The sequence below is a fragment of the Brienomyrus brachyistius genome, chromosome 20 (assembly GCF_023856365.1).
Source record: "Brienomyrus brachyistius isolate T26 chromosome 20, BBRACH_0.4, whole genome shotgun sequence".
Lineage (NCBI taxonomy): Eukaryota > Metazoa > Chordata > Actinopteri > Osteoglossiformes > Mormyridae > Brienomyrus > Brienomyrus brachyistius.
This window is the reverse complement of record NC_064552.1, coordinates 20,685,004-20,709,314: the sequence shown is the minus strand read 5'-3', so window position 1 is coordinate 20,709,314 and position 24,311 is coordinate 20,685,004. Positions and strand designations below refer to the sequence as shown.

Below are 24,311 nucleotides of genomic sequence, written 5' to 3'. Positions count from 1 at the left end.
CTATGGGTGACTCCACCTCAAAGCCACACACAGTCTCCTGTGGAGTTCCCCAGGGGTCAGTTCTTGGCCCCATGCTCTTCATTCTTTACCTTTCTCCGCTCGGTCAGGTCATCAGCCGCCATGGATTTTCCTTTCACTGTTACGCCGACGATACACAGCTTTTGTAAATGCCACAGCTGCAACGCCACTCTCATCATCCCCATCTCAACTCACCGTCTGTCTGGAGGAGATAAAGGTTTGGATGGATCACAATTTCCTTCAACTCAACAGCTCCAAAACCGAGGCCATTCTGGTTGGCACCCCTCACCAGATAAAATCATCACCCATAACCAGTATCATCTTCTCTGGCTCTAATATCTCTCTCTCAACAGTCACAAATCTTGGCGTAAAAATGGATCCCCAACTCACCTTTGAATCCCTTATCAACCATCTCTGTAAGACCTCCTTCTACCATCTCCAGAACATTTCCAAACTCCGCCCCATTCTCTCCCTATCTGATGCTGAAAAGCTGGTCCATGCCTTTATCTCCTCTAGACTGGACTACTGTAATGCACTTCTCTTTGGGATACCTAGCAAGAGCCTGCAGAGGCTCCAATACATTCAAAACTCTGCAGCAAGGATCCTGATGAGAGTGCGAAAACATGAGCACATCACTCCCATTCTTCACTCACTTCATTGGCTTCCCGTCTCCGCCAGGATTGACTATAAGGTTTTGCTTCTTACACACCAATGCGTCCATGGACATGCCTCCCCCCCTACCTCAAAGAACTTATCAACCCACAACTCGCAACACGTTCCCTCCGTTCTACGCAGGCTAACCTCCTCCACAAACCAAGAACCAATCTGAAGACTATGGGAGATAGGGCTTTCTGCGCTGCTGCTCCACGCCTATGGAATGCCCTCCCTGACTTCCTGAGGGCACCACAACCCACTGACTGTTTTAAAAAGCATCTAAAGACTTTTCTTTTTAACAAAACCTTTGGTTCCTCCACTTAGAGGTTTTAAATTTGTTTACTTGTAAACTATTTATTTTGTCTCTCTTTATTTTAACGTGTAGCCCTTTGAGATCCTGGGATGTAAAGGGCATTATAAATAAAATGTAGTATTATTTATTATTATTATTATTATTATTATTATTATGTGTGTAAACCGCCATGCTGAAATAACGTCACAATCTCGGATATCTCAGATAGGACAATTCTGTCCAACTTCAACGTCAGAAAGGAGGCATGTTTCCGATGGAATTTTTTTCATCCGAGTTCCGCCTAAGAGAGAGAATCGAACGCAGGTATATTACCTTTTTTAATAATCAAAAAACAACCACGGTACACCCATTAGGGAGATTTCATTGGCTTACAGCTCGTGCGGTTATGAACTGCATGTGAGATATGTGGAAGGCAGGGCTAGCAGGCGGGAGATGGATGTCACTCTTCTCAGTGTAGAGAATAATAAACGGTATAGGAGAACTCCTTAGCTATAAGTACCATTACAGTGTCAGAATGTTAAGTGGTTCTTTTTATAATTAAACATGTGCTCCATCAGTCATGTTTCTGTTGACGATCTTGGATATTTGTGCCGACGTCTTGCAGAAGAAAGTTTTAATATGTTGCCCAAAGTTAGGAATACTCCGTAATTTGTGTTTGCTTACATGTATGTACTCTAATTGTTTAGAAGTTGGAGTTTTGTTTAAATGTAAAATGCCTTATATTGGGTAAAAAAAAAAATCACGTAATTAGGGCTGCAACGATTCGAGTAACTCAAATTCTTTGCTTCGATGCTTCGTGTAATCCGGACAACTATGTGCTGCTTAGTGATCAGCGTGTTTCACTCGGAGGATTAATACTGTCGCACAGTGCTTATTCTGCATTACGTGTAGCAGGGTTGATTTGATGGCGCAATGGAGGAAGACGGGGAAAATAGCGAGGACAGTCAGAGAAAGACGAAAAATGTCTGTCTAAAGTTTGGGAACATTTCAAACAAAAGAAAAGCGAAAATACTGTACAGTGTGTCCATTGTAAAACCGAATTAGTTTACCACAATAGCACAACGTCAATGATTCAACATCTCAACAGAAAGCACCCAGTCTATGGAACCAGTCCACAGAGCGGAACCAGTATACAAAGTAAGCGTGAAAAATATAACAAGATTCAGCCTAAGCAGCCCCTAGTTTTCCTCAGTAAAAACACTGTTAACACAACAGCAGTCAAAATGATGCTGTCGTAGTTTAACACGGAGCTGGAGCCTGTCTGTACACTAAGAGCAAAGAGACGGTTCCATTACAGAGATGGCGAACTCAGGTGGAGTGAAAGAAAACAACAGCAGTGCTTGCAATCGCTACTAAACCTTTACTGGTAAAGAGCTGGTGAGAGTCCGTAATCAAACCAGCTGTTAAGCTGAAAGGTGAAGAAAAGCCATGTTTTCAGCTTCATTAGTTTGAGTGATACCTGCAGCATGCAGGGGTGAGTCTAAAGGGAAGCATGGGGTTTACGCAACTAGATCTATTTCAAGGCTTTAGTAATATTATTTTGCAGATTTAGATTAATATGAATAGTATTACATAATTATGATATAAATATAACATAAAAATTACCCCCTGACAGCCTTGGGTTAGTGAAACTGAGACACTGAATTATCCAACCGCCACATGCTCCTTTAAAGGCTCACACACACACACTCATTCTGTAACACACTTAAACACACACAGATCTTACTCACATTCACTTACACACACAAACATGAGCACAACATTCCTACCTCATTCAGGAGATACAATCCTGTCAGGACTTTTTTACGCCTCCTACAAATGTACAAGAACACAGAGAGTAAAGGCCATTTTAATTCATGCCTTAAAGATATATGTATACCTTTTCTCAGTAATTTTGACATCATTTTATTTTTGCTTTTAAGAAAGTGTTTTTTTTTTAAAAGCAAAACAAATATGTCCATAAATGCACTAAAAGGGTTTAGTTCTTTTGGCAGGGGTCTCTGCTGGCTATCCTACGTTCTCACGTGAAGAAAATCGTTCCCTACCACCTGTCAAATCCTAAAATGATCCAAAGATTAATCCTGTGTTCCCCATCTCAGCTGAATAACATTTGCTGTCAATTTATTTACCAGTTATTCTTAGCTGGGGTAGGCTTCTTTGTCTGGCGGGACCCCAACTTTCCCTCATGGCAAGGATGAAAGTGGACTGAAAAATGCATTCATGTTGTAGTTCAGTACTCTCATACTGCTATCCAATGAACTTGATCTTGCTTGTGGTTTGCATGCAAGTCAGCTGTGGTATGAGCTGGAATGGTTTGGGGAGGAAAACCGCCTTGATGGGATGGCTGGATACCACTGGTAACAGCCTCACATAAGTCAACGAAAGATGAGATGCAGGAGAAAATGCATTTCATTTGGCAGATATACTCAAGTAAGACTACAAAAGGTTCACTGAATACACTAAGATTTCCTCCCCAACAAGTCACTTGATTAAGTGTACCTCGTCCCTACCCACCTCTGCATATTTGACATTTTATTACACATTTCAGGTGGGAACGTGAACTTGGTTGCTGCATAGGATGGAAAGGGCTTCGGGCATGAGTTTGTCAGATGAGGTAAGGCAACTGGGGGAGAACTGACAGCTAAAACTGAGGACGGGCTGTTGTATCTGGGATGGCCAGTGGGTGCAGTGGCCTTTCAGTGTCATTGTGCCTGCTCTGTAAAGCATGAAGCAGCCTCATGGAGAACCCTATCCCCATGCAGGAGGATTATGCGGATATCCGGGCCTATTTCTCCAAGGCTGAATGGGTTCGGCTGCAGAGATGCGAGAAGGTGCACTACAGGAACATGAAGAGGAACCACCAGGCCATGTTGGATATGGGTAGGCTTTGGGCTCCGGCATTAGACTTGGATGAGTACCAAGAGTGCAATGAGAGCCTTTATTAGTCCCACCAGTGGGAAATTTGCATAGTCTGCAACTGTGTTTTCTCTAGGGCTGAATTCCACCACCCCAGTGTTCATGAGAAGCAGCCGATCCAGCGGGGTGATGACGGAGAGGTTGGGCGGCGACAAATGCAGCAATTCGGAGGAGTGGACGTCTCACCTTCTGAGAAGGAGCCCGGGGGACAAGGCGAGTGGAGGTGATACAGCCAGTCAGAGGTTTCCTGCTGTGACGGGCGATTCCTTCAAACAGTGTCAGGCATTCATCTGTGTCGTTAAAGGATAAGGCAAAAGTTCCGGGGCCTGGTTTGGGTTTCTGGGCTGTGTCGACCTGGAACTCTTGCAGCTCCTAGCCACTTTTGTGTATCAGTTTCACCCCACACAACTGGAACTGGGACCTTTATGCTGAAGCATGTAAGACACAAAAAGTTTGTAGGTTCACAATGACTTTATTTGAAACTACACCGTCATTCCAAAACAATGGAGGTTGAATAATTTGTTTTGTTATTTGTTAGTTACTGGAGGGATTGATCACAAATTATTTATATTTTGCTTATATGAACCTATCACATGTATATGACGTCTCACTAATAAGCGCTGGCAAGTTTCACCCCTTGCACCGGCGATATTAGACAGAACTATATTGGTAGCGATTGAAGCTTCTGATACAAAAAGATGGAGATGCAAGCAAAAAATGTATTGGTTGATGCATTAAATGGAATTATTTTTGTTCTCCATGTCTGCTCAATTTTTGCTCTGCTGCATCTCTTTTTCTGCACCTATGAGTACCTTCCAAGTTAGCGCCAGTGCTTGTGGTCAACCAGTCAGCAAGTTTAATGCTATAAGCGCCACCGTATTTGAACAAAAAGGACCTAGTCTGGAGGAAGCACTAAAGGGTTCTGGAACTTCTTCCAGGGAACTACAATCGGGCTGAGTTCCCGCAGTGTGAACGTGAGACAAATCCCTGGTTCCAGGAAAAGGTTTTGGTTCCAGACAAAAGCTCAATGTGAAAGTGCCTGGAGTTGCGACCCAAACACAAAGAGCCTTGCGGATATGCGCTAAGGTGATGCAGTCTGCCTGAAGTGATCATTTGTGTTTTCAGCATCCAGGAGTTTCCAGCCTACATCCAGGCGGTCCGGTCAGAGCAGAACCCCTGCTGTGGGATCAGAGTCATGTGCTACAGACCAGGGAAAGAGGGTCTGTTTGTGCTCAACGCAATCTGCTGCTGGCTTTGTATTGCAACATACTAATTAACTGGCACAGTCTCAATGTGTTTGATATCATTTTGGTTTCAGCTGACGTCTTCCTGCAGTAACACCACCTGCCATACAAACCAGCAACCTTCCCAGCAGGGTGTCAGAGAGGTTAAAAAAGAGGAGGGGGAATACCTGATATCTGAGGGTGAAGGGACTGCGAATGAGAGCCCCCCCAAGGTGAAATGGAGTGTAAATGGGTCTCTTTGCAAATGTCACTTTTCCATTCTGAAGTGATATAATTTCTGTGTTTTAATTTAAAAAACAACCAACGGTAGGTCACACCAGAAATGGACATAATTTCAGTTTAATGTTTATACTTGAAATAATTTGTTTGGTTTCTGCTCCTTTTTTACTATTAAGCAAATAGAAGCACCTGTATAGATTTGAGGTGAACAGCTTATTCTGTCTTGTTTGTTTTTGTGACAGAAGGTGAAGGGTGCAGCGGTTCAGGATGTGACTGAGGTGGAGCTGATTGGTTCTCTTCTGTTAGTTACTGGTGGGCGGAGCAAACAGTGTGCGAAACCTCCAAACCCAGGTGATTTTAGCTACCAACATATACCATCAAAACTGCAAATGTTTTGGTACATTTGAAGGTCATAGTTTGTGCTTCAGGTTGCCATTTCAAACCAGCAGTGTTAGTACTCGGTAAAGTTCAGGCATGTCGGAGATTGCAGTGTGAATTCCACATTGTGAACATAAACTGCGTATGGAGTAACGAAGGATCTTTGGAAGATACGTTTGCCTTCACTATTTTTCTGACTTTTTTTTCTATTAACTCTTTTCCCTCTCAGTACTGACTGACTTGTTTTCATCTTGCCTCCAGCAAGGAGAATGAGTGAATCTCGCCCCAAGGAGTATGTCAGACAACTGAGGGCTGGAACTGTCAACAGAAACCAGGATTCCCCAACTTCTGCTGGCCCCAGTGCCGCTCAGCCCAGTAAAGACACACTCAGTACCTTGGCAGACGCCAATACAGACACACTGACAGCACAGCAGGGTTCCCAGGGTAAGAAGACTTTCAATATAAACAGAGACTGTAAAATACACAGGCAGACTCGCACAAAGAAGTCCCATCGGTGTTCTGAGTGTGGGAAGAGCTTCAGTCATTTAGGAAACCTAAAGACTCACCAACGGATTCACACAGGAGAGAGGCCCTACCAGTGCTCCCAGTGTGAGAAGAGCTTCAGATATTTAAGTCACCTGAAGAGACACCAGCGAATTCACACAGGAGAGAGGCCCTACCAGTGCTCCCAGTGTAAGAAGAGCTTCCGTATTTTAGGAAACCTAAAGACACACCAGCGGATTCACACAGGGGAGAAGCCCTACCAGTGCTCCCAGTGATTTTCTTGATTAGGATACATTGAGACGCACCACCAGACCCATACAGTTCAGTCAGTCCATTAAATGTTTGATCTTGATTTTTTCTAAATTGTATTTTTGAAATACCTGTATGTTGGGTCCCCCTCATTAGTCGTGTTGATGTTTAGGATTTGTTTGACAAAGATTCAGAGGCAGTGTTTTTTGATTGTTGGAATATATTGTGAAGGTAGTCTTTGACTGCAAAGCAGTTTTATGAACTGTGAAATTGCACGGTTGTGTATTTTACAGAAGATGATTCGGGTTACGTGAAATAAAATTCAGAATTTCTGTAAATTTTTCTGTTTGAAATAGCTCCCTGTTCGTAAGTCTAGATATGATGACAGCTGAGCTAGGGCGTGGCCTCTGCTTCATAATGTCTCCACCTACTGAGACATGTATAGGCAATGGGTTGTATTAGGTTGCATGTGTAATACGTCACGATTTGTGTGTAGGGGCCATTTTACCAGGGAATGTCGGAGATGTCCGTCACACAGATGCATGAAGTTCTGTATTTCTTTTCAATGTTGAAGAAAGTTTCTTGTAAACTAAATGTATTGCGAGGGCTCAGGACTGTGAAAAGCTGTATTTTGTTCAGGCAAATTGGACTGAGGCATTTCTTCATATCGTTTGAAGGAAGTAATCTACCATACAGTTAGCCATAAAATCTAAATGCAGGTGCAATGAGGCACCCTAACGCTATCTTAAATTATAATACATGAATTGCCAGCTTTGTGTTACAGTAGGGTGCCAAACATAAACTCAAAAAAACTAAATAAGAAACTTTAGATATACACTCAATAAATACAAACGGGACCAGCGACTGCGACATAGATGATTTGCAACCTCAAGTTCATCAGTCGGTTCTCCCTTTTACATGAGCTCAGTGGCTATAAAAACTCCCATGATTAGATGATAGAAATTTACTTTGTCCTTAGGAACAAAACTAGCTAGTCTGAGTTATTAATGAAGGCTTCCATATATGACAAACCACAAGATGCCACTGCCTGAGCATGTCTGTTGCAATTAATTTAGAATGACCTTGGGAGGCTAGCGAGTTAATTTGGTGTTGGTGGAAAATGACAGAATTGGTAGCCTTCCTGCACATTAATTCGATTCGATGTTACGCCATTTCCAGGTGTGTCGGTGCCCAGTATGAAGCTAATCGCTGCATTATATGTATGAAAAGAAGACAGAATAGCGAAAAAATTGAGAAAAAATTCTACCTAGATCACCACTAGAGGGAGCTCACACATTCTGTCGTACTTGCCACAGTAACAACAGTAATGTATAGGAACAGAGTTAGAAGACAGTAGTTTATATATAAAAAATGCAGTTTCATTAATCTAATTGGGTGGGCCCAGCTGTCAATACCACCCAGACCTAACCATAGGTCTGCCTCTGCGTCAGTCCATCTACGAAACTGGACAGAAAATTTACAACCGTTCTGTTTAAGTGGTTATATTTAAGGAATGTCACATTAGTAAATTCACGCTTTACATGAACATCTGAAATCGGCAGAGACAAAATCGGCAGTACAGGCAGACCAATGTCTTTGAAACTCCTTTTTCTTTCAGCACCCTCTTACTGCAAAACCTCAATCCAAAGTACTCCATGTTGTTCATCTGTGTGAAACTGCAACAGAAGAGCTCTCTCCACTGGTTTTCTAATTCACCAAGGGAACAGGAAGGCCCTCTTTTGGTAGGCTGCCTACTGCAGGCTCTCTTACCCGGGGTTGTAGGATCTCCAGCTTACTCAAGTGACTCTGTAAGTCACATTTGATACTGTGTCCGGAAGCAGTCCATGCTGCGCTTAGGAATGACATCTGTTTTAGTGTAGAATTGTCTGTAGAATTTACTGTAAATTCTTAGCAAAAAAAAGCTGCCAGAAAAGTATTGCAAAATTGCTGTTAATCACTGTAAAACCCCCAGCTCCATGGGTGTCCCTACAGGTGGCTGCCCTTTGCTGCCAGGCTTGCTGTCACCTTTGTCTGTGCCCGTGTCAAGTAGAGCAAGATGGGGTAGGTGAAAAGAGAATTTCCCCAAGGAGAGTAACAAAGTATCTTCATGTCATTTAGAAAAGAATTACAAAATGTCTTTTACAGGTTTTGTCGTATGTAAATTACAGCAATTGTCTTTTTTAAACAGAAAAATAACAACTGTAATTTGGTTTAAAATATCTTGTATTCTATTCATATTATAGAAGTTACCTGCCATCTGGAATTGGCAATAAATACTATTAATACTTCATAATACTGTATGTTGTTGTAGAATGCTTTTCAAGTTAATTTTTGTTTTTTACATTAGCAGCTATGCAATTCATGCATATTGTTAAGTGCTTTAAATGAGACTAGGACTAAAATGACAGCCTGAGACAGAGACCCACACAGAACAAACTCACATTAACTGGAAAGATGACATTAACTTGTCAATTTCAGGATAATATTCACACCTGTCAGCCACTCGATGGAATTCAACTTAGTCAGAGTTGCAACAAAGTCAAGCATTTTTAAAACTGACCATATTCTAGGCTTAAAGGCCCAATTTGAAATCAGAACTGGAAATCTATTAAGAACAACATGACATTAATGTTAGAATAATGTTATGATATTTTTTGCTGTTCCGTGTTAATGCAGTACAACAACTCTGGTCTAATAGCTCCCTGTCACTTTAATGCTGGATGTGTGTGCAATTTATAGCAAGTTAGGCAAACCACGGATTCAACCATTAAACTGCATTTTCATTCCACATTTTTCGACAGTTCGGTCCAAAAACTTATTCTACCATATCAGCCGTAACAAATTCCAATAACTTCAACCTTCAAATGTATTAAAGTTGATCTTTTTCAGTGTGTTCCTAAATCTTATGATATAAGCAAAAGGTATAAATAATAGATTAAGAACAATTTCCATTTACATAGTGGAGAAGAGTCCTCATCTTTTGTACATGTCTCATGCTCAGAGTCCATCAATCACCTGAGGAGAGATTTCGTGGTTGTGCACTGTGTGTTGTGCTGTGGTGTGTCAGCACTGATCGGCAAATTACAAAGTTGTACATTCACAAAATGTTTGCTGTAAAAGTTGTCTTTATGATAATGCTGTTTGTTTTCATTTACTAGATAAATGTGCATGTATAATCATCCATCCATCCATCCATTTTCCAAACAAAACCACTTATCCTATGGGGTTGCGGGGGATCCAGAGCCTATCCCAGAATCAATGGGCTTGAGGCAGGGAGGCAGCCCATCACAGGGCACACTCACACACCATTCACACCTACGGGCAATTTAGCAACTCCAATTAGCATCAGCTTGTTTTTGGACTGTGGGGGGAAACCGGAGTACCTGGAGGAAACCCCACGACGACATGGGGAGAACATGCAAGCTCTGCACACATGTGACCCAGGCGGAGACTCGAACCCGGATCACAGAGGTGTGAGGCAACAGTGCTAACCACTGCACCACCATGCCGCCCCGCATGTATAATCAAATCTTTAAAATTGTATTCTAAAGCAACAAAACTTCAACAATGAACATTCAACAATGATCCAAATACAATGGTCTCATGTTGTCTTTAGAAGTTGAATCATTTGAATTCATACTAAATAGAAAACATTCAGCCAAACAGCAGCTCTTACTAATTTGGGACGTCAGAGGCATGTAAAAGACAAATATTTAAATATGTGCAGAGTTAAATCTGCTGCTTCTAAAACAGGTTACATATTGCCACTTTTTAGGCCAAAATGAGTTGTTACTGGTCTTTTACTGATCACGACGAAACGGAACTGCTAAATTTGTACAAATCAAGATGCATCTTTGATGAGCTGACATGCAAATGGTCCTACTGGGTTGCTTATGCCTGTGAATCGGTCTGTTTCGTAGTACCTCTTGACCGAGTTTGACGTGAAAATGGTGTGTTCCTTTGTTCGGTATGATTTTTGTAGTGCTTTGTCTACAGTACGTTTAGTGATATAGTAATCATGGTCCCTATGAAAGTGAACATGATTGCAGCAAACCAAAGAGGAAAGCAGTGAGGGTATTTGTAGAACGTAAAAAGGAAATTATAGCAAGACTTGAAGGTGGTGCACGTGAGTCTGTACTTAGGTAAGTTAGCTTTGGGTTGCATTGGGAAGTTGGGTTTCATTTTCACGCCATGCATGCATGTGACCTGTAGGATTTACAAAATTACATCGCAGACATGGATTACTGATGATGAACAACTTGCAGTATATATTTGAGAAGAAATGAAAGTTATGAACATATATGACTTTATTAGTGGTAACGCAGGGTGGCATGGTGGTGCAGTGGCTAGCCCTGTTGCCTCATGCTTCTAGGAGCTGGGTTCAAGCCCCTGCTAGGGTTTCATGTGTGTGGAGCTTGCATGTTTTCCCCATGTTATCGCGAGGTGTCCTCCAGGTACCTCCATGCTCAGGCTAAACAGAGTTACCAAATGGTGGTCATGTGTCAGTGTGCCTTGCAATGGGTGTCTCATCCTGGGTTATTCCCTGCTTTGCACCAATTGGTTCTGGACTGGATGGAGGTAGATGTGAACTGAGTTTCAAAATATTAAGTGTATAAAACCCAGCCCTCACCTGCTGCCAGACAATGGCACTACAAATGCAGCAATTTCTGTGCAGGTTGTTTCAAACATTACGTTAAAAACATACATGGCAAATTTGAAGGACTTACTGAGCGCCTCATATGCTTCATTTAAGCTACCGGTAGAAAGCGTGACGCCAAGTGGTTTTTCTAGTTTCAAACAAGCGCATCCTTCATTTTCACGCCATGCGTGCATGTCTTCATAATAAAAATTATTTTGTGTCCTCAAGCTAAATAAATAAATGTGTTGATGGTGAGCTACCGGGCGCTTTCTGAGGCTTATATTGTGAAGCCAGATTCCTTGTTTAGCCGAATAACTTTGAGGATAAGTGGCGGTAACTCTGGCTTTTCAATATCATACTGCTAGTTTTCTTCACTCTTAAAAATGCTGGGTTGATACTGTTGGCTTCGTACTTCAGGTTAACTTGACCCAAACTGAGTTGTTAATACCTAAATACTTGTAACCCATACAGTGCGGACCTGAAGGAGAATGGGCACGTCATGTAACTTTGCCAGTGAGAGGTGTCCTTGGAAGTAGCTCTCGCTACCCGATCTGTACAGCCTTTTTTATTTTATTTTATTGTCACTTAAAGATTTACAAACAAAAAGGCACAATAATAGTTATATACAGTCAGCGTGTCAACTTAAAGCGCTCTCACAATCAGCACCCATCTGGTCCTGCCCTTCATGTCTCCAACTGGTTTGGCCAGCAGGTGTCGCAGGCCATCGTGTTCCTCCCTGTCTCTTGCCCTTCAGTCCCAGTGTACTTGAGTCCCTTCTGTTTTCCCTGTTCCTTGGACTGCTGCATAGCTTAGTGGGTTGAGCATTCATCTCAGACTGTTAGTACTGAGATATGATTGGCTGATTAGATTTAACAAGCAGTTGACCTGGTGTACCTAATAAAGTGGATGAATAAGGGAAAAATCAAATGTATTTTTCGTCATGGCAATATCTGACCATCAGTTACCTGCTTTCTTAGTTTCTCCCAAAAAACAAACTCTGACACCTTTTTGTACTGTGTTAGTGTCCAGGGCTTTTAAGTGAACTGCGCTCTTTAAACTACTCATAATGAGTATTAGACTTGTGAGATGTGTCAGGTTTGTATTGAATATGGATCATTAAAGTGTGTTTGATACAGGGACAAAAATTTTAACTTAATTATATAAGCTTTGATAAATTATATCATGTTGGGTTTAATAAATTTACTAGACCTAGCATTGTGAACCACATTGTCTCTACGTCAAATAGCATCTACCCACTGTAAAAAAATATTTGTAGAATTAACACTGAAGTGGCATAAAATCATGACATTAAAAAACTATAAATGGAAATACAATGGAACATTGTTTACAGTAATATTTAGTCGAATCATTAATCAAACATTTCTTTGTAGAAATTACTTAATACTGTAGTTTAAATGCAGAAATATCCTAATACAAAAACCAGTGTAATGCAGTTTAAATGACAACATGATAGCGTTAAAATAACATTTTTGTCAGGTACATTTTTTGATGTATATGTGCAGATGTAGCCACTTGAATTTTCCCATATTTCCATGATGGGGCCTTGGCTGTTCCTTGGCTGGTCCTTGGCTGTTCCTTGGCTGTTCCTTGGCTGTTCCTTGGCTGGCTCCTGCTGGCTCCTGGGTGGGACCTTGACTATAATAAGATCCCCCACGATGATGTAATGAACAAGTATAATTTTCTTATATTTAGACAAAATTCCAGTTTCATTAATAAACTGATTACACTGCAATAAATGGCCTGTGAAATTTAAGAAATTGTTTCTGCTGTGAGGCAAAGATGGCCAAGATCAAAATGTATTTTTAGTCAGTTTATTGATGAAGTTAGAATTTTGTATTTTACTTCACCTTTTGGAGATGAGGCGGACCCATGATGTGTGCAGTATAATAATTACAGACCTAAACAAAGTAATAAGATTGAGTGTGGTATACGAAAATTAAACAGATTTGAAGCCCATCGAGCTTGTTTAGCACATGATGAAATACTTCATCTGCAAGGAGGCCAAGCCAGGTACAAAGTAGCAGCGTGTCCAAGCAATAGAGTTATTTTGGGAGAGGAGAGTGACCCAAGATGTGTGTAACAGACTAATTACAGGCCTAAACAAAGTAATAAGGTTGATTGTGGAGAATAAAGGTAGACAGAGTAGAAAATGAAAAATAAAAAAATATATGGTTCTGTACTGTGCTTGAATAAAACAGACACATTCCTCAGTGTGTTCTGTCTGTCTAATAGTCTGAAAGGCTGCTGATGGCTGCATATTCACGGGGTGGGGTGGGGGGCAGTCACAATGACATGTGAATGTATCATTAACTTCTCTGTTTGGCCACAATGAAAAGAGATATGTTTGCAGGGGATCAAGGTGAAGCCCCCGGGGGCAGCCTGTGGACAGCCGACAGTATCCTGTCGCTGGGGACCCTCAGAACACTAATTGGCCTTCGGTCCCTGATTGGAATAGAGAGAATAGATATGATAGGTGGGGGGGTGACCAGAGAGCACCTGATTTCCCACAAATTAGACAATCCCAGTCTATGGGAAGACTGGGGAACAGGCCACTTCAGCTGGTGTGCTGGAAATGTAACCAGCCCGGACATACCTCTAGAGTCTGCCCAAATCCACCCTTTCAGGGGGTAAGCCCGAGACACCCTATGGGCCCGGTTAATCTAGGAGGCTCTGTAGGTCCAATGCCAAATAGAGGCAGGGGTGGCAATCCGCAGATCACGGGGTCCGATCAACCCGTGGGCCCAGGGACGTTTATTCTAGGGGTGTCCAGAGAATCCTAAAGGGGGACCTCAGATGCCAATGTTGAGTAAGGGGTCTGACGCTGAGCCGATGCTGCAGGTTCAAATAAATGGCAAAGTAATTCCAATGATGATAGACACTGGAGCCACCCTACACTTGTGTAGGACTAAAACATGCCAGTCATATCCCCCGGTCTGCTGAAAAGGACCATAGGATTCTCGGGACAAGTGCAGCATATTCCTAAATCTGCTCCAGTGGAGATTGAGATAGGGGACAAAACTGTAAATATGCCCAAACTAATATCAGAGCACACCCCAGTGAATTTGTTAGGCAGAGATGCTTTGTGTCAGCTGCAGATAGATATAAAATGTACAGAGGGAGGTGTAGAGGTGCTCAGTGGACAGTACAGCCTTATGCGACAAAATTTGTTGTTCCACAGAGGGCAGTATAGTTTATATGGGATTGAAGATGTTACTGGAAAAATTTGGGACATTTTAGAACAGTGGGGCCTACAGGAACAATATAGCAACAGGTTAAATTGGACACAGGACAAACATATTTGTTTGTTGCGATGGGGAAAATTCAGTGATCCTGAAGTAAAGGATGAGTGGGATCAGCTGATAGAGTCTCTGCCTGGCCGGGAGAAAGAAAGGATGTGCATGATAACAGATGGGATAATATTAGGCCCTGAGGGAGTAGCCATTCCGATTTGGAAAACGGGAATAGTGGGAGAATGGTACAACATACCAGACATGGAGCCCCACATAGCAGTGGCTTTTAATTGGTCTATGCTGGATCTGGGAGAAATGATGGGGCGAGCAAAGCAGGTGGTTTGGGTGCCGACGGTGCGTGAAGGCGTGCAGGCAGCGGCAGGAGAGAAGTTGTTAAGGATTCAGTGGAGTGCAAAGGTTGTAGGTGATTTGAAGTTTGACAATAGAGATTTGTGGCTGTGGAGCATGATAGGAGTACAGTGTGATGCAAAAGAAAGTACAGAGGAATGTTGGGAGGAAATGGAAAGGCAAGTGCCTGAGGAGGTGTGGACTGCTCATGATAGATGTAGGCCTCGTAAATTCAGCTAGTCCTCTGGAAATTTATCTTAAACCAGGGTGCACACCACCCTGGAAAAACCAGTACCCCATGAAACCTGAGGCCGAGGAAGGTATAAGGGAAACGATAGAGGGATTACTGGATGCAAGGGTGTTGGTGCCTACCATTAGCTGCTGCAACACCCCCCTCTTGCCTGTGCCAAAGGCAGGAGGTGAAAAGTGGAGGCTGGTTCATGATTTGCGTGCAGTAAATGAGGTAGTGGAGGATCAGACAGCAGAAGTTGCCAATCCACATACTCTGTTGACAAATGTGCCCCCTACTGCAAAATGGTTTACAGTTGTGGATTTGTGTTTTTCAGTGTGCCCCTTGCAGAACAGTCACAGTTTCTGTTTGCTTTCACCTACAGGGGTCAGCAGTATACCTACACGAGGATGCCTCAGGGATTTAAGCATTCGCCGCATGTTTTTAATCAGGTGCTTAAGGCAGACTTAGATGGTCTGAATTTAAAAAGTACAGTAATACAGTATGTGGATGATCTATTGTTGTGTGCTGAAACGCTGGCAGACTGCCACCAAGACTCAGTGCAGTTGCTGAAGGTTTTGGCGAAAGGGGGGCATAAGGTATCCAAGGCCAAGCTGCAGTACTGCCAAGAGCAGGTTACGTACTTGGGGCGTGAGATCAGCCATGGGAGGAAAGCTATAGCAGCAGAACAGCTAACGGGGATCACTAAGGCTCCAAAACCCATGACTGTGTCACAGATGCTGACTTTTTTAGGGATGACAGGATTCAGCATGGACTGGATTGAGGACTGTGCTGCGAAGGTGGCACCGTTGCGGGCACTGATAAAGGAGGAGGGCCACACTAATTTGAAGGCCTCCTTAATTTGTACAAATGAGGCCTCAGTAGCATTTGAATCTATCAAGCAGGAGCTACAGAATGCACCTGCTCTGGGCCTCCCAGACTACACCAAGCCGTTTTATCTGTATGTCGGGAACAGGAAAGATGGCTTTGGTACAGCCCTGCTCACTCGGGACTTGTGTCCTGGCAGATGGAAGCAGCCATTGGCATACTACAGCATGAAGCTGGACAATGTGGCTCAGGGATACCCACCCTGTTTTCAGGGAGTGGTGGCTGCCTATTTAGGCTATGAAAAGGCCACTGCTATCACAATGGGTTATCCAGTGACAATTTATACTTCACATAAGGTGGTGGACCTTATTGACAAAGGCAAATTTGTGTTGAGCCCAGCGAGGCAGTTAGCGTACTTTGCATTTCTCTCTTACCCTGATGTGACAATAAAGCGCTGCACTACAGTAAACCCTGCAGACAGCATTCCCCTGGACTGGACCAGACTTGGAGAGCTCTCCCACTGAAAATAGCGAGATGGTGTTGTTTGTGGATGGCTCATGTTGGAGAGATGGAGATGCCTTGAAGGCTGGGTTTGCTGTAGTTCAGGCACAGGGTGATGATTTTTACACTCTCGTTTCAGAGCCAGCGGCACAACCGTGTTCCGCTCAATTAGCGGAGCTAAAGGCTTTGACTGCAGCGTGCCGGCGAGGACAACATAAGTCAGTTACAATCTACACAGACTCTGCATACGCACACGGTGTATGCCATCTGTTTGGAGCAGTCTGGAAGCAAAGGGGGTTTCGCAAAAGTGACGGCTCCCCCAGTCAGCATTATAATCAGATTTTGGAGTTGCTACACACAATGATGCGTCCTAAGCGTTTGGCTGTTGTTAAGTGTCAGGCCCACCGCAAAGGTTGTGATTTTGTTATTCAAGGCAATGCGGCCGCTGATGCGGCAGCCAGGGCAGCTGCCCAGGTCAGGACTGCTCATCTTTTGCCCATGGTGACTGTAGACCCGGACCTTACTGTTTCTGATCTGGTGGCCCTGCAGGAGCGTGCGGGCCCCTATGAGGCCTCAGTGTGGCTAAAAAGGGGGGCCTCTAAGGATGCTAATGGTCTGTATTGCAACCATGAGGGACTTTTGGCCGCACCTCTGTCTTTGGTGAACATTTTGATAACGGATGCGCATGGTCTTGACCATTGCGCAAGGGGGGAGGTGTTACGGAAAATTACACGGCAAGGTTTCTGGGCACCTCAGATGCAAGCAATGGTGGATGCAAGGTTGTCAGAATGTGAAGTGTGCATTAAGAATAATGTACGCAAAGCAATCACGGCCCCAATAGGGCACATTCCAGTGCCTGAGGGACCATTCAGACACCTAGTGATGGACTATGTGGACATGGGAAAGACAGCATATGGAAAGCGATATATGCTTGTGATTGTGGACAGGTTCAGCAGATGCGTGGAGGCAATACAGTCGAAGAACATGGGGGCGAAGACAGTGGTGAAATTCCTGATCAGAGAGGTGATTCTGAGGTTTGGGATACCAACTGAAATAAGCTCTGATAATGGAGCTGCCTTTATGGGGAAAGTTACTAAGTTAGTGGTTCAACAGCTGAGAATAAAACAAAGGTTGGGATGTGTGTATCACCCTCAGTCGCAGGGCATGGTGGAGAGAGTGAATGGCATACTTAAGCAGAAGCTGAATAAGATTTGCGCCACCATGAAAATGAACTGGGTGGATGCACTGCCAACAGGCTTGATGGCGTATCGGATGGAAACGCACAGGGTGACGCATTTGTCTCCGCATGAAATGCTGACAGGGAGACCAATGCCTGGATCGACTTGGAGGGGGCCGTATAAGGGGCCCAGCCTAGATCAGCTGGGGGATGAATTAAAGTTGTACATGAGGACGTTAACCAAAATACACAAAGCAATTTCCAAACAGGAAAAGGAGAAAGCACAGAAAGAAGACACAGACCAGGAGGAGCCAGTCATCTTTCCAGGAGATGAAGTCTACCTGCGAGTGTTCCGGTGAAAGTGGCACGAGCCCCGACGAGAGGGACCCTTCAAGGTGACACGAGCCACAGCAACAGCGGTACAGGTAGAAGGGAGTAATACGTGGTACCATTTGAACCACTGCACTAGAGTACTGCACGAAAGGCAGATAGTCACTGAAACCGACACAGAGGATGCAGCTGCCCTTGGCTCAGATGGCCCTGATGCTCCCAGAGGAGCTCCACAGCTTGGGGTGGAGCCAGTTTCAGGTTCAGAACAGACTGAGGGTCAAGAGGGAGCGTCGCAAGCAGACCAGCCACTCCAGACAGGACACGAAGCTGTGGGTTCTGGTAGGGCTGACAGCGATGATATTGGTGATGCTAATGATATATCAGGCCCTTCAGGTCTGGGGGCACAGCAGGACCACAGGTCAGGTGAGTTCAGGACAACTGACTTCACTGACTCAGCCTTGTCCTTTGATGCTGAATAACCTCTCAGATAACAATGAGCGAAAGCGGAGAGATAGGGAGGAGATATGGGAGTGAGGAGAGTGAACAAATTGTAGAATATACCCAGGATGAAATAGGATCCTTATGAGATTCTGGAAGAGTCTGTGTCAGGAGGGGCAGGCCCATATCTAACCAGTCAGAGCGCATACCATACTGCCCCTATCAGTGTCTGATATATCAGGGAAATACTAAATATGCTTACAGGGTGGAAAAGCATTGTGGGCAGTTTAAGCCCAGGGAAGGGGGACAGCAAGATATTATGATGAACAAATTGAGTTTTTTCAAGGGACTTATTTATGAGTGTTTTACAAATGATGGGCCAGAGGAGGTTGGCATCTTCTGGGGAATCAGTGGAACTGTTTGGGATGTGAAAGGTCCCCGATCACAGAACGGAGAACTATGACATGTTCCGCTGGATGTGCTAGAAAACCAGAGTGTGCCCCTGGCAGATGTGTGGTAAGGAGGGCGGATTGAGGCCTACTCTTCCCTATAATTGGGGAGGCCTCTGGGCTAGGGTAATGTTAGCCAGCCAGTTGGATATATATTCTAGAAGACGACCATCTAGGTCCCGCAGATTTGTTGCAAATTATGAGAAGGATCCCAATGTATATATAGATGCGATTGGCCAGCCGAGGGGCATTCCAGAGAAATATAAGGCGAGAAGTGAGATAGCTGCTGGTTTCGAATCAATAGTAATTTGGCCTACTCTTAAGAAAAATGTGGAATGGATAAATTATTTGTACTATAATCAGCAGAGGTTTACCAACTATACTCAGGAGGCACTCGCATCTCTGGGGGAGCAGCTTCAGGCCACCAGTCTGATGGCCTGGCAGAACAGGATAGCCCTGGATTGGCTCCTGGCAGAAAAAGGGGGAGTGTGTGTGCTGTTCGGGGATCAGTGCTGTACGTTTATTTTTAATAATACAGCCCCGGATGGTTCCTTTACTGAGGCTATGAGAAAGTTGCAGGGGTTACAGGATGAGATGGCAAGTAATGCAGGACAACATGATGGGTTGTTTGACTGGTGGTATGATATGTGGGGAAATTGGCAGCAAGCCCTTATGAAAGCACTCTGTGTGGGTGCTGTGCTCATTTTTGCTCTGCTACTAATCTTTTATTGTGTAGTTCCTCTTGTTCGCTCCCTAGTGGGGAGAGCACTGTCCCGGCAGGCAACTATAGCTGCAATGTCCAGAGTGGTGGGAGGACCGTTTGGAGCGGCACCCTCCTGGACCAACACGGAAACGGATGGCGACATAGACACCTTGGATGCAGTCCTGACCATAGCTGAAGTTCGGCCGTTCCGTGTGTGAATACTCCGAGCGGGAGACCTGCAGCATGCCAGCCTCCCACGACATCTGGGATTTTTTCTGATTAGGACAGACTGTCCGTTATAATAGTCTGAAATGTCATTAGTTAACCTTTTACTTATCTTTGTATTACATATATCTGTTTTTGTATTGGGTTTGTAATAGATTTTGTAGTCCTGCTGTATATGCAATATGTCCAAGGGAGGTCATTGTATGGCGATCCTCCCCTCCTCTTTGCTGCTGTTGGTTGACTCGCAGTGTTAGTAGTTTGTGAGCCATGCCTGCCATGGACCCCGAAGGGGGGCCATGCCTGTGGCGGGCTGGGAGTGGAATTTCCCTAGGACTTAGGGTTTTTGCCCTCCCTCCTAGGCTGGATGGACAGGATTGTGTGTGGGACTCCATGGAGTCCCAAAGGGGGGAAATATATGGAATATTATTTAGCACTATATAACGTAGAATACAAGTATTATGATATTATTAAAAAGTATGCCAAATATCCATGATGTAATCATTACAATGTAAACATTATAATGTAATGAACACAATGTAATCAACTGAGTATGTATTTGTACCTTTTGTTAGTCTGAGATTCTGTTAGCTACTTTATGTTAGTCCTGAATCTATGAATATTCACTTTTATTAATGTATATTTCATCACTATGTTAAAGGACAAATATATTATCAACCTTTTAGTTAGACAATGTGTAAAAGGCTGAAACTGCCAAGGTTTACTACTGAAGGAAGGGATTCGCCTGAGTTCACCAGAAGTTCACGGCTGAGCATTTTTAAAAAACCAAGTGGAGCTGCTCGCGCCACCATTATGTTCAGCTGAGAGACCAAACGGTAAAAGAAATGATGGACAAACTTATCACCTAGGGGTGTGGATTAAGGGAAAAAACAATTATTGTGAATGGCTGAAGGAATGATGACGCTTCAGTGACGAGATATTGTTAAATGATAAGAACTTATATAAAAATTGGTGTAAAACAGTACTGGTCACACCTTACGTGTCCAGCCTTGGTTGTAACTTCATTGTTGCAATAAAGACTGAATTCTGGATACTGCACAAGCGGCCCTCTGACTTCTGATTTGGCGGGGAAGGAGAAAAAACCACGACACAACATGTCCAACTTGATGTGTGGCCCAAGTTATTAGAGATGACCCGGATGACCTACCGGGATGTACAAACGGTTGCATGAGGAAAAACACATACACGGTCAAAACTACTGCCAAGCGTTTTTATTGGACGTCAGACCCTCCGCCTCCTCTCATTCTTTGCTCCAACTTTATCATTTTCTTCCAGAGTCTCATTCTCTCAGAGTTTCTGTCAGACTCGCGCAGCACGGCTCTCAGCTCTCCGGCATCGCTCTCTCCGAGTCCTTTGCAGATTATCCAAAGCTGTGGGGACCTTACCGCAGTACCGCACCAGACACACAGCATCGCTCTCTCCGAGTCCTTTGCGGATTCTCCAAAGCCCGGGACCTTACCACAGTACCGCACAGCGTACGCTCACACTCCATCAGGTAACCCACCCCGCTCAGCCCCCACAACCTGGCGGCGCCCGACAAAAAAACCCCACACTCTCCTCAATATAAAATTATAATTTTTAAAATAAATATAAAATAATAATAAATAATTAAATAAATAATTTAAAATAATAATAAATAATTAATTTAGAATAATAAAATAATAAATAAATCCCTCTCCCATGACGTCACATCGTAGCACCACAACCACGCCCCAAACTCCACCCTGTGACCTTTATGACCTTTAAGAACCCGTATTCCTATACTCTCTGGTATCCCAAAAACCTGCATACACACCAGCCCTTTGCGGATAAGATTGGCTACCCCTGGAGTAGACTAAGTCAATCAAAAACCTTTAACCTAGAAAGGATTTTTCACCATTGTAACAACTTAAGCTCTTTACAATCAATTGTAGTTTTGGCACCCATGAAGAATGCCTTCCTTCCCTCTTTCCTTGCTGCTTCTACCTTAGGCCACGGTTTATTCCGTGTTTCTTTGTCCTTTGCCGTCAGATCTTCACCAAAGTGAAGTTTCTGGGATTTCAGAAATTCTGAAGTTTTTGCATTTTTCCATATTTTTTCTATTGTTGATCTTGGGGTAAATCGAAACAGCACTGAATGGGTCCTGCCCTCTTGCTTCCTGCCAATTCTGTGGCTGACGTCCACATGAAGGTGCAGCACTTCACCTACTTCGGGGACGACACTATTTTAACAATAAACTATTAAACTAAACATTAAACTATTTTCATGGATTTCTCTAAAGTTTACTTGTTTTTCCCTCTACCTTGTCTTGTCCTCTTTTCTCAGCCACTGTGTTCTGACGAGGCTATTGTCACTTTAATGTAATACTCACTAGAAGCGGCTACTCTGAGCTCGCAGGCCTTCAACGTATTCAGTAGAGAAGGATTACAGTTTTGCATCCAAAGATCTGCTCAAAGGTAGATGTTGTTAATGACTAAGGGTTATCAAAGCCAAAGTTGCTTAGGTAAACATTGTCAAGTAGGTATTAGGTGAGAAAACCAAAAGGTCTTGATTCAGCCCCACAAACACACGAATGCACCAGCCGCCATCTTAAACCGACCCCCTTTGAAAAATATACACCGCTTAAAAAAATTTAAGGAACAATTTTTAATCAGAGTATAGCATCAAATCTATTAAACTTCTGGGATATTGATCTGGTCAGTTAAGTAGCAGAGGGGGTTGTTAATCAGTTTCAGCTGCTTTGGTGTTAATGAAATTATCAACAGGTGAACTAGAGGGGCAACAATGAGACGATCCCCCAAAACAGGAATGGTTTAACAGGTGGAGGCCACTGGCATTTTTCCCCTCTTGATCTTTTCTGACGGTTTTTTCACTAGTTTTTCACTGGAGCTCGATTGGCATTTTCCATAGAATACCAGAATTTGCAGGTCTGCCACTGGCACCCTGTGCTTTTCACAAATGACAGCAGGTTCACCCTGAGCACATGTGACAGATGTGAAAGGGTCTGGAGAAGCCATGGAGAACGTTATGCTGCCTGCAGCATTGTTCAGCATGATCGGTTTGGTGGTGGGTCAGTGATGGTCTGGGGAGGCACAGACCTCTACAGGCTAGACAATGGCACCTTGACTGCCATTAGGTATCAGGATGAAATCCTTGAACCCACTGCCAGACCTTACGTTGGTGCAGTGGGTCCTATGTTCCTCCTGGTGCACGACAATGCTTATTCTCAATCGGCTAAACAAGGGATCTGGCTTTATGATACAAGCCCCGGAAAGCGTCAAATAGCTTGAATGAGGCATACGTGACCCTCAGTAAATCCATCCAATTTACCCAAAATTGTTTGTATATTTCTAATATACTGTTTAAAAGGTTATGCGGAAGTTGCTGTATTTGCATTTGGTACTGTATTTGTAACGCAGTTGTCTCGCGGGCGACCTTGTTTGCTGCCCTCCAATCAGTAAGCCTCGCGCGGAGCGAGCGAATTCAAAAGGAAGGGGAGGCGCCGCCATTATTCCATCAAGCTGCAGCGGTCAGCAGATATTAAGCAGAGTTTTCAACAAGAGCAACACTCACAGTAAGGCCGAAGTGCTTTGGTCTCTATACGCGGTGAGCCAACATCATTTGTACAGAGCCAATAGTGAAATACACACAGTGTTTCGATCGATGTTCCCGGATTCAGTCATAGTAAAGTTGTTCACCTGCGGGAGGGATAAGACCGCATATATATCTATATTAGTATTACACCGTTCGTCCATCGTGAGCTAAGGTCAGCTGTGAATGACGACAGCTTTGTAATTATGTTCGAGATAATGTTCGAATGTAGCCCATCTTTTAATAATAATTGTGTATATGCTATTTTTTTTTTCTTTTTGAGGTCTTGTGTCTTAATTGTGATGTTGAAGTCTGTGCAGCAACCCTGTTAAAAGTACTCAAGTCTCACTACTTTAGTGAGAGTAAAGGAGTATCCAGAACAAAAGAGTACTGGAGTAGCGAGTTGGTTTGCTAAATCAAAAAATTAACAAACCCTCAGTTGCGGGCTTTTCCGATCAACAGTACAGACAATTAAAGAACCGAATCTAAAATTAAAATATTCTCTCCAAATAAAACAAACATAATGTGCGCAAATAAAAGACCATATGATGCGTTCGATTATCTCTCAGAACTTGGAAATTCCAAATTGAGTGACATCACGTCCGACAATCTCCCGTTCGAGCTACAGTGCCACAACTCGGAACAAACTTGGCTGCCTCCATGAATGCGCTGCTGTGTGTAGTTGCTTTATATTTTAGCAGTTTTGGAGTAAGATTATTATTTCCGAGAGACAAACACAGGAACTAGTCAAACCACATTAAAAGCTTTTATAAAGTATTTTAGTACATTCATAGCGATATATTTTTTTCGAGAGGCAAGCGAAATACAAACAAACCAAAAAACCTAAGAAGTCTGGTAAAAATGTCATGTTGTATACTTGGATACTGTTTACGGCGACATGGTATTCTCTAAATCGAACACTTGCAATTACATTTATTATTATTTATAAATAAAGGAAACATTTTAAGATTTGTAAAATAGAATTACTGTTGTGTGTAAACCGCCATGCTGACATGACGTCACAGGGGAATCTCGGGTAAGAACATTCTGTCTAACATCAACGTCAGAAGGGAGGCATGTTTCCGACGGGATTTTTTTTTATCCGAGTTC

The 24,311-nt window shown here is 43.4% G+C and overlaps 2 protein-coding genes across 3 annotated transcripts in view; both read left to right on the top strand.

Moving 5' to 3' along the window:
* LOC125716005 (zinc finger protein 436-like) overlaps window positions 1–24,311 on the top strand; it is a 111,740-nt gene that overhangs the window by 30,541 nt on the left and 56,888 nt on the right. Inside the window, exon 9 of the mRNA XM_048988209.1 lies at window positions 6,692–6,726. The gene's annotated coding sequence lies outside the window, so the exon portion shown is untranslated. The remainder of the gene's footprint in view (window positions 1–6,691; window positions 6,727–24,311) is intronic.
* LOC125716003 (zinc finger protein 436-like) overlaps window positions 1–24,311 on the top strand; it is a 33,206-nt gene that overhangs the window by 2,905 nt on the left and 5,990 nt on the right. The window contains exons 2-9 of one of the 2 annotated variants that reach the window (XM_048988208.1): window positions 3,534–3,599; window positions 3,748–3,865; window positions 3,978–4,124; window positions 5,027–5,121; window positions 5,220–5,357; window positions 5,607–5,715; window positions 6,004–6,186; window positions 6,325–6,848. In XM_048988208.1, the coding sequence (XP_048844165.1) occupies window positions 3,564–3,599; window positions 3,748–3,865; window positions 3,978–4,124; window positions 5,027–5,121; window positions 5,220–5,357; window positions 5,607–5,715; window positions 6,004–6,186; window positions 6,325–6,521 (1,023 nt within the window). In that variant the 5' untranslated portion in view covers window positions 3,534–3,563 and the 3' untranslated portion in view covers window positions 6,522–6,848. Of the gene's footprint in view, window positions 1–3,533; window positions 3,600–3,747; window positions 3,866–3,977; window positions 4,125–5,026; window positions 5,122–5,219; window positions 5,358–5,606; window positions 5,716–6,003; window positions 6,187–6,324; window positions 6,849–24,311 lie in introns of those variants that run through there. The other variant, XM_048988207.1, reaches the window with a different exon arrangement.